The sequence below is a fragment of the Sprattus sprattus genome (genome assembly GCF_963457725.1).
Source record: "Sprattus sprattus genome assembly, chromosome: 17".
NCBI lineage: Eukaryota > Metazoa > Chordata > Actinopteri > Clupeiformes > Clupeidae > Sprattus > Sprattus sprattus.
This window is the reverse complement of record NC_137915.1, coordinates 26675400-26685399: the sequence shown is the minus strand read 5'-3', so window position 1 is coordinate 26685399 and position 10000 is coordinate 26675400. Positions and strand designations below refer to the sequence as shown.

The window sequence follows — 10000 nt, the reverse complement described above, 5'->3', positions numbered from 1 at the left end:
CTCCACCGACCACCTTCCGGTAGTCCACAAAGTAGCCGGTGATGTCAGCTCCTCCGATGAAAGCTGGCTGCTTCCAGGACAGCACCATAGAGTCTCTGACACACTCCAGCACACTGATGCCATTGGGGGGCTCAGGGGAGGCTGGGATGGTGGGGAACATCAGTTAACACACAGCTCTTTGTCATCACTGTTTCATTGTATTGCAACTGCTCTATATGTTCAGATTGTGTAATGGTTGTCTAAGGTTGTATAGACTGTATTGATTTGTAATAATATAATAGCATGCATAATTGTCTGCCCTGACTGTCTCATTGGACACCTGTCCTGTGCTCTGCTGTCATTTCGCTGTGTGCAGGTGCATATTTGTCTCTATGTGTGAACAACTCTCTTATGATTGTGTGTAAACATATCTGGGTGAGTGACACCTCGTTTTGAATTGCTTCAGGACTTTTTAGTTGGCTGGCAGCGAACACACGCATTGTAAGCCAAACCGTGTAAATAACTATCTGAAAATCTAGGCTCTGCTGTTGGTAGTGTCATAAAGCATTTGTCTAGTATTTAGCTGGTGGCATGTGTTTTTGTGAGTTAATATGCCAGCTTTGCAAGAGTGGTCAAGGAATAAGGAGGGAGAAGGTAGCCAGTGAACAGCTGTAGCCAGTGTGAGTCATAGATATTGAAGACCATTTTCAGTTGAATGGTCAACAGTGGGGAAGTTACTGGTGAACTGCTTGAAGCATGTCTTAAACTAGTGCACGTTATTACAACACCTTACCTTGATACCTGTCAAGTGTCATATACTATTACTGAACCACCTTGTTTTTTTGCCTTACCTTGACATTTAAGTGCAGAGCTGCAAAAATAAGCAACCATAGTTTTCCACCAGTATATGGAAATTGTACCAGATAAATAGATTGTATTCCTCTGAAAAATTAATAGTTAAGAGAGCTATGTTTTACAGCTATAACTATGGTGGATTTCTATCGCAAATGTACAAAACCATATATGCTGGTGTTATGTGTGTTTATGAAGATGGACAATATAAAATGAAAGTTTAACAGTTAATAAATAAAGTACAATTTGAAAATGGAAATAACTGAAAACAAAAAGGTTATCAGAAGAATAAAAGATTGCAGAAAAAACAACTCCTAGGAATTCTTTCATAAGAGTAAAGATCCAAAGAGTTGTTGACGAGAGTAGACGGCTTTTTTCATCCGTCATGGATGCTCACCTGCCGAGTCTCTTCGGGTTCTGTCCCTGCCCCGACCAGACGACTCGTCTACTGAAGACTTACGTGTCTGAGCCCTGCCCTTCGGTTTGGGACTCTGGTCTGTTTGTGGCTCTGATACCGTCTCCGTTACCTGCTCAGGCACCGGCCCAGCTTGAGGCTCTCTTACAGGCACAGTGCCCAGCTGACGCACCTCTGCGGGGCCTAACTCAAAGGCCCCTGTTTGAGTGCTCTTGTCTTTGCCTGGTTCTGCGGGAGGGCAGGTGGTGGGTTCATCCGCCCAACTCACACTGCCCCCCTTGGGCCCTCTGCCTCTACTGAGTGCACTATGTGGCCCCTGAGGGCCCCCCTCCCCAGTCCCCCCGTCAGCAGTTTGAGCTCTGAGCGTTAGCACAGTGTCAGGAGGGGTTTGGGGGGGCACATGCCTGCCTCCCCCACGTGGGCTGTGCTCGGTTAGTCCGACCCCATTACCCCTTGTTGCCAGACACACACCATGAGGAATACCGCCCCCTATAGGAGTTAGCAGAAAACAGCGAGAGAAGCATGTCTTAAATCAGGCATTGAAACAAGTACTACTCACGGAACAGATTACATATCTACACACACAACAAACAATTATAGCTATACACACATTTACAGTTGTAAATTACATGGTAACACATCTATATCCACACTGATCACACACTGCAAAGAAATGACTGACAGACACATTATAAGCATTTCAGGGGCATTTAAGAAAGTTAAACAACGCTATAGTCTTCATCTGGCTGTAGAAAACAAAATGAAGACAAGATGGCTGAAGAGAGACATCTGAGGTTGGAAGCAAGCAGAGAAAAAGAAAGAGGGAAAGAAAAGGGAGAGGAGAGTGGCTTAAAGGGGAGAAGGGTGGAAAGGATGGACAAGAGAAACAGTGGAAAGGAGGATGAAAGATGTGAAGGAGGAGTGAAAGGGAGAACATAGGGAGTGCACTGAGCGGAAAGTGAGTGAGTGAGTGATTCAGAATTAGCTTCTTGCATTAAAAGCACATTCTACTTGCTAGTAGAATATTACGCAGTTTCTGGTTACAAAGCCAATGGATTTTACTCTGTACCATAACATTCAATAGTAAAACATAACCCAGTGGAGATAGCTCTACATTGTCATAGTAATCTTATTTAATTTAATTGTGCACAACTGTCATCTGGAAATGATGGTAATACCTTACTACCCCTACTACTACTACAACTAAAGACTATTCATTTACATACATTGATTTATAATATATATTATACACTTTGGATACCAATGATATACAGACTTACTTCATACTCTAAATATGTCTGCAGTTACAGTTTAGTCTATAGACTAAGTACAAAGTGTATCAATATCAAAGTTTGGTCTTGTTATTAAACCAGTAGTAACTGCTGTAAAGAAATGTGATTCCTCATGATTACTGTTATTCCAGAGCAAGATCAATTGGCATGGTTACCAGATGTGTTTCACAGGGTTCCAAAAGAGCATGCTGCTTGGTGCAAAGGCATACAGTGAGGCTACCTAAGGGAGCAGTGCACAGAGGCAGTTAGAGCGGGGGCTAATGACAGGGGGTATTACAGGTGTGCTGGTGCTGGGGGGGGATCTGGAGGATTCAGGGACTGCATGGGATGGAGGGTGAAGGGGTGACCGGATGTGACTGCAGGTGACCTGGTTTTGTAACCACCGCTATGTTGGATCACGTGACCCAATCTAGTGGAAGTCTACAAGTCCTGACCCCGCCTCCGGTAAAGGTGGTGTGGGCAGGGCTGTTATGACAGTGGACAAGGCCAGATATTACGAAACGGTGCAGCAGAACGTTGTGAGTTAAACCATGACGTGGGACACGAAACACTGGGACAGGATTGGAGATCTGATGATACACAGACTCGGGACGCTCCAAATGAAAAGAGAGAAGAAGAATTGGACTGATGGAGAGAGCATCACATACAGAAGCAAAACCCACCCTGAAGAGGAGTGTGACATTTCTGGGACATCTGGGCCAAGATAATGAAGCTAAATGAATAATACACAAATCCCTCATACATTTCTTCTCTGGTCTCTTTCATCATATCATTATGTTGTGTCATATATACCCTAACAGACTCACCAATGGCAGCCTTGACTTCGATGGGTTCAGATTCCTGGGAGCATTCACTCAGCCCTGCGGCGTTCAGAGCTCGGACCCTGAACACATAGCTCTCACCCGTGGTAAGGCCATGGCAGAAAAACCTGAAGACCAAGAAGAAAGGTTTATCTGTGTAGCTTGAATGATCAAAATTGATCATTCACAGCAGAGTATCTGTTACTGTTTTAAAAGAATATAGTTAATGTACCTTGTGCCTTTAATTGTTTTAAAAGAATATGGTGGATGTACCTTAGAGTGCCTTTAACTGTTTTAAAAGAATATGGTGGATGTACCTTGTGCTTTTAACTGTTATAAAAATATATAGTGGATGTACCTTGTGCTTTTAACTATTATAAAAATATATGGTGGATGTACCTTGTGCTTTTAACTATTATAAAAATATATGGTGGATGTACCTTGTGCTTTTAACTATTATAAAAATATATGGTGGATGTACCTTGTGCTTTTAACTATTATAAAAATATATGGTGGATGTACCTTGTGCTTTTAACTATTATAAAAATATATGGTGGATGTACCTTGTGCTTTTAACTATTATAAAAATATATGGTGGATGTACCTTGTGCTTTTAACTATTATAAAAATATATGGTGGATGTACCTTGTGCTTTTAACTATTATAAAAATATATGTTGGATGTACCTTGTGCTTTTAACTATTATAAAAATATATGGTGGATGTACCTTGTGCCTTGGACGGGTTTGTTGTTGCAGGGCTCCCACACATTTGATCCAGCGATGCTGGCCTCTATGTAATATCCCACCAGCTCTTTAGCATCCTTAGAGGCCACCCATGACACCACAATAGACGTGTCTGTGTTACGAGTAGGGACAACACGGCCAGGTGCTGATGGGATATCTAAAGGCAGAAAATAAACAGGAGACAGGACATGAGCAGGGTGACTGGTGTCCTTAATGATGTTTTGGGCTTTCCTTTGCAGCATGGATTTAGATGTTAAGAAGTGGTAGTTCTGTCTTTACAGTCCTTTGTAACAGTCTGAAGTCCTGAGCAGTCCAGGTGTCAAATCAGTAGTACGCCCTCTATGGTACAACGATAAAACTTCACAAGAGCTTTGGTTCTCATGCCAACACTCTTGAGATGCCTCAGAAAGTCCAGTCTTAGCTGTGCTCTCTTAAAGATGCAGTTGGTGTTGAGAGATGTGTGTACCAATAACTCTCCTCCCATCCTGCAGGCGTTACTGGAGCCACACCAGCAGGCTCAGGAAGAACATCTCCCTCAAAGATGGGGCTCTGCTAAACTTTCATATCTGCACTGTTCATTCACCTGTCCTGTTGTTCAGATTACTATTATATATATACTGTTTATATTGTATGTATGTTGTATTATATATATATATGACCAACTGTACATTTTTTTTCTATACTGTACATCAGCCAATTTACCAACTGTAACAATATGCATATATGTTACTCACCATTGTCAATAACACTTGATAGTGTGCACTTATCTGTACATAATACTTTTTTTCTGCACTTTGGTTAGATGCCAACCATTTCATGAGCTTTGTTCCTGTACTCTGCACAATGACAATACAACTGAATCTAATATAATCTATTCTAATCTAACTGTCACACCAATCAATAATCAATAATGTAAGCTCTTGAACTGGCTGTGTTGGGGCACACTAACTCACCCAGCTTGTCTCCAACAGTGATGGCCTCAGTGGGGTCAGATGGCTCTCCCACACCTGCAGAGTTACAGGCGCGCACACGGAAGCTGTACGCCTTCCCCTCAGATAGGTCAAACAGAGCAAAGCGAGGTGACTTCACAGGGATCTCTGTGTTGACGCGCTGCCAGCTGTCTGTGCCTGACACACACTAAGAAACACACATAGTACTATCAGTCCGACTGAAAACAAGGAGACGGATTTTACAACAGTCAATCATTAGACACCTTTTAAATGAACATGTACGAGAGAGATGCCATGCGGAAATACACATGGAAGTTGTTTAAAGACGGTGTTTATTGGGATCAGTTGTTTTTTCCAGCATGTCGCTTACCTTCTCCACATAGTACATGATACCCTCATGGCCTCTCTCGCCAGGGGGCTTCCAGCTCAGGACCACATAGTTCCTTGTTGCCTCGGTAACAGTTAGGTCACCTGGTTTGCTGGGAATCACACCCTCTAAAATCAAAACACATTTGTCACATTTCAGATGCTACACAGAGGTGCCAAGACCAGGTTCAGATGCTACTCATAGGTGCCAAACCAGGTTCAGGTCATAGACAAACATAATGAATGAAGAATTGATCCAGCTCCTTTCATCTATCAATAAAAGGTCTTTCCAACCTGCTGGTTCTTCCTCTGTCACAATGATTTGGCCAGTCCAGGGAGCGGAGGTGCCTGCCACACAGGGAGGGGAGAAAGACAAAGAAAGGTCAGAGTTAAAACATGAGGAAAGGGAGCCACAGGGAGCATTATTCAAGTTAAGGAACATTCACCAAGACGGTGAGGCAACAGAATGAGACTGACAAGGTGGGGTTGGGGTAACTTGGGGTACCTTTGCGGGCGCGGTCAGCAGGATCCATGGCGGCGGCGGGCAGAGAGGCGCGGGACGGGTGGCTCATGCCAGCCTTGTTGACCGCGCGCACACGGAAGGTGTAACTGCGGCCCTCCACCAGTCCGGTCACAGGGTAACGGGCGAACTTCATTGGGGTATCATTGCACTGGATCCAGTGGGGGGTGCCAACCTCACACCTTACAGAGAAGGTAAGAGAGAGGGGGTCACAGAAAGGTTAATGGACAGTGTTGAGATACATGAGAGGATGGTATGTGAGGATGACTTATGGATTCACCAAGCTTACCACGTCATACTTTTAATGGTATTCACTGAGAGCTCAACTCAGAGTTAATAACAAAGTCACGGATTTACATGTTGTCTGAAAATATTATATACTTTTAAGGGGAAACATTTTGACTGCATAGACCTGAGATATGGACTTAGTCGCCTACACTTAATACTTAGAATGCTGAACACCACAAGGTATCTGGTGTGGTAAGGTGTTGTCTTATGGAACTGACCGGTCCACAAAGTAACCCAGAATGGGGCTACCACCATCCACAGCGGGCTGCTTCCAGGAGATAATGACGTAATCCTTGTTAGCCTCGTGGCACACCACATCCAGAGGAGAAGCAGGGGCACCTGCCACCTCCGCCTCACCATCTGCCACAGAGATCATGCCCATATGATCAACAGACATGCTCATCTGCCACAGAGATCATGCCCATATGATCAACAGACATGCTCATCTGCCACAGAGATCATGCCCATATGATCAACAGACATCTAGACAATCTAAGCACTTACCTACACATACTGTATAAAATATACAGCTACATACAGAATTACACACAGAAAACACATTTGTGAATATACACACACCCACACACACATCTAAATCAATCAGTCAATACTCATTATACATTGATCAATCAATACTCATTCAAATACTCCCACAGACACACATATACATAAGTCCACTGGAGGGTGCTTTCAAGGGTACCCTTTGGTGTCCAGTTTCACTTTAATTCTATTTTTGCTTTTTGTGTGTGTGTGTGTGTGTGTGTGTGTGTGTGTGTGTGTGTGTGTGTGTGTGTGTGTGTGTGTGTGTGTGTGTGTGTGTGTGTGTGTGTGTGTGTGTGTGTGTGTGTGTGTGTGTGTGTGTGTGTGTGTGTGTGTGTGTGTGTGTGTGTGTGTGTGTGTGCGTGTGTGTGTGTGTGAGTGTGTGTGTGTGTGTGTGTGTGGAGTGTGTGTGTGTGTGTGTGTGGTAGTGGTAGTGGAGAGGGTGATGACAATCCACCAAAACCTTTACGTGCAAAATCCTTCCTGATTAGACTTGTATGGTTGCATGAGTGCATCTACAATTCCTTCTGTACAGTACACGGTGCACTTTGCCAACAGCCTGAAAACAGTCTAACCTTTTGCATCTCACTCTTCCTCCTACACACATACAACACACACAAACACACACTCACACACACAGTCCCTTTATATCTCTCTTTGTATCGCTCTTCATTATTTCTGAACCTTGACGCCACACAGCTGTGTTTAGCTGACATCACATTCTTGGCAAGGACAATGTATCCCACAAGGCTTTGTACTGTGAGTGAGAGGGAGCCTGAGAGATGCAGGAAATGAAAGGTCACTTACTGTGAATGGGACAAACTTGATCAACAGTTTTTCCATTCTACAGAAGCTAAGAGGTCATCTAATTGTGTGTACTTTTGTGTGTTTGATAGAGACATTTTGACAGAGTAAGATACAACGGATCAACTCTTTTAAGCTTGCAGTCCTCTTTCATGTGCAATCACTCATATTCCTACACACAACACACAACACACACACACACACACACACACACACACACACACACACACACACACACACACACACACACACACACACACACACACACACACACACACACACACTGCCAAACCTATATTGGTGCCAGTTCAGGCCTTGCTATTGTGTGCCCTTGGCCTTAATCCCACAACAACTGGGTATGAGAGCAAACATATCAACATGTCCTTTTCCATCTGGCCCTCTCAGAAGTCTTATTGATGCTTTCTGATCTCAGAAGTCTTATTGATGCCTTCTGATCTCAGTAGTCTTACTTCTTACTTCTGATCTCCTCAATCCTCTGTCCTCCAGCCCCTTGTTATTCTTTGACATTATTCTTCTCCGAATGTCCACTTCCACTTAAGTTACTCCCGATTAAAGACAGGTGGAGAACATAAGGAGTCAGGACAGGTGATCATTAAGAGAAGTCTGGAGCCAGACTACACTAGTGCATCCTGAGCAGAAGTGTTTTTATCAGATCATGTGAGGAATGGTCTCTAAATCCTCTACCACCACCTTAACAGTAGGTTCCTAAAAGGTCCTGATGGGGATATTGACTTAAATGTAGTATTTATAGTTTGTAGTATAATATTTATCGTAATATTATAACACTTTTATAATTCCAACTAAATATTGACAGCCAGGTTTTATCACATGGGTTTACTTGTTGTTGAAGATGACTACCAAGTCTACAGTCATTTAAGTTGAGCTCTCACAGCTCATCCTTGAATCTATTCCTCACGTTTGAAGAAGTAGGAACAGGGGCATAAGGAAGAGATGGCAACAAGACAAACAAGGATAGACAACAAAAGAAATGAGGAGCTCATGGTTTTTCTTTGGTGTTTCTCACCTCTGACAAAGACATAGGCAGAGTGTGTCTGATAACCAGACTTGGTGGTGACGCGGAGAGTGTACAGGCCCTCGTCCTCCTTGTTGAGGTGTGTGAGTGTGAGCGTGGCTCTGTCTCCACTCCAGTGCATCTGTGCCCACTTGGATGGAGTCAGGAGCTTATCTGTTCCAGGGAGCGAAAAGATTTTTAGAAAACATTAAGGCATCATTAATGTGTAGATGTGAAGAATGACACTGTAGATGTTATTTAAGTAAGGGTATCCACAAAAACCCAGTCAAGATCTACTAGTGTCTACAGATCTACAGATTTTTGTATCTTATTTTTGATGCACATTATAAATGATAATCTTAATTATAATGCAAATTACTGCTAATAATGCCCTGCCAGTATCATTGCACAATACAAACTGTTCTATATTTTTAATCTATATTTTCCAAGTTGCTTTGGACAAAGGTGTGTAAATAATGGTGTCATTACCGTCTCTGTACCACTCGATCTCAGGCTTGAAGCGCTGCAGAGATGGATAGATGATGACCGTGCAGCCCAGACTCATGGTCTCGCCCTCACGGCCGAATGACACGTCAAACTTCTCCACAATGTGGGTCTCAAAGGTGATGCCATATTCACAAACGTAGCCATCTGCCAAATGGGAAACATACAGTCAGGAGTGATGCACAGGACATGAGGCTGCCCCGTCACTAGTCAGGGTGAACCTTCAGGAATCTGATCACTTCCACGGATCAGATCCAATCAGGCTGCCACCAAACAGGGACAGCCTCAGAAGCTGGGCTACATCAGATCTGACAAACACATGGACGGACGGCGGGCTTGAAGATCAGAGAGAGGACAGTGCTCTTCTGGGGACACACAAACAAAGAGACTGGAGAAGTCTGAAGAGCTTGGAGACGGCCAGAGACACAGTGGACCCTGTAGAGGTTATTCAGTGTGCAGACGCAAGACATCGCCAGAGTGCAGAGAGACAGACACTATGTGCAAGATTTAGGACATGGACTACTTCCATGCAGACATTCTCATCACATATAAGAACATTAGACTGTATGAACACAAAATGTTACAAAACAGTACTCACAGTCTTACTCTGACACACTCACACACCCCCCCCCCCCCCCCCACACACACACACACACTCACACACTCACAAACACACATACAACCACACACAAATGAACATTTTGCTCTTCTCAGACACATAAACACACAATAGGCCTACTTATGTTGGCAGAGCTACACTACACAAATGAATCTCCTGCCTGTTAAAAAAAATGCCTGTTAGGACAGCATTATGGAAACAATAGGCTAGAATCAGGCTGCACTCTTTGGAGACTGGTTTAGAGTTGTAATAAATCACAGGTATATATCAATAGTATATTTCAGTAGAAATGT

At 43.5% G+C, this 10000-nt stretch overlaps 1 protein-coding gene across 2 annotated transcripts in view; it reads right to left on the bottom strand.

Annotated features, from left to right (window-relative positions):
- myom1b (myomesin 1b) overlaps window positions 1–10000 on the bottom strand; it is a 30350-nt gene that overhangs the window by 11155 nt on the left and 9195 nt on the right. For both annotated transcript variants that reach the window (XM_080855265.1, XM_080855264.1), the window contains 10 exons: window positions 9074–9235; window positions 8597–8758; window positions 6426–6567; window positions 5905–6101; window positions 5694–5747; window positions 5404–5528; window positions 5037–5220; window positions 4066–4240; window positions 3345–3466; window positions 1–141 (listed from right to left, as the gene is read on the bottom strand). The exon at window positions 1–141 is cut by the window's left edge and continues 56 nt beyond it. In XM_080855265.1, the coding sequence (XP_080711391.1) occupies window positions 1–141; window positions 3345–3466; window positions 4066–4240; window positions 5037–5220; window positions 5404–5528; window positions 5694–5747; window positions 5905–6101; window positions 6426–6567; window positions 8597–8758; window positions 9074–9235 (1464 nt within the window). The remainder of the gene's footprint in view (window positions 142–3344; window positions 3467–4065; window positions 4241–5036; window positions 5221–5403; window positions 5529–5693; window positions 5748–5904; window positions 6102–6425; window positions 6568–8596; window positions 8759–9073; window positions 9236–10000) is intronic.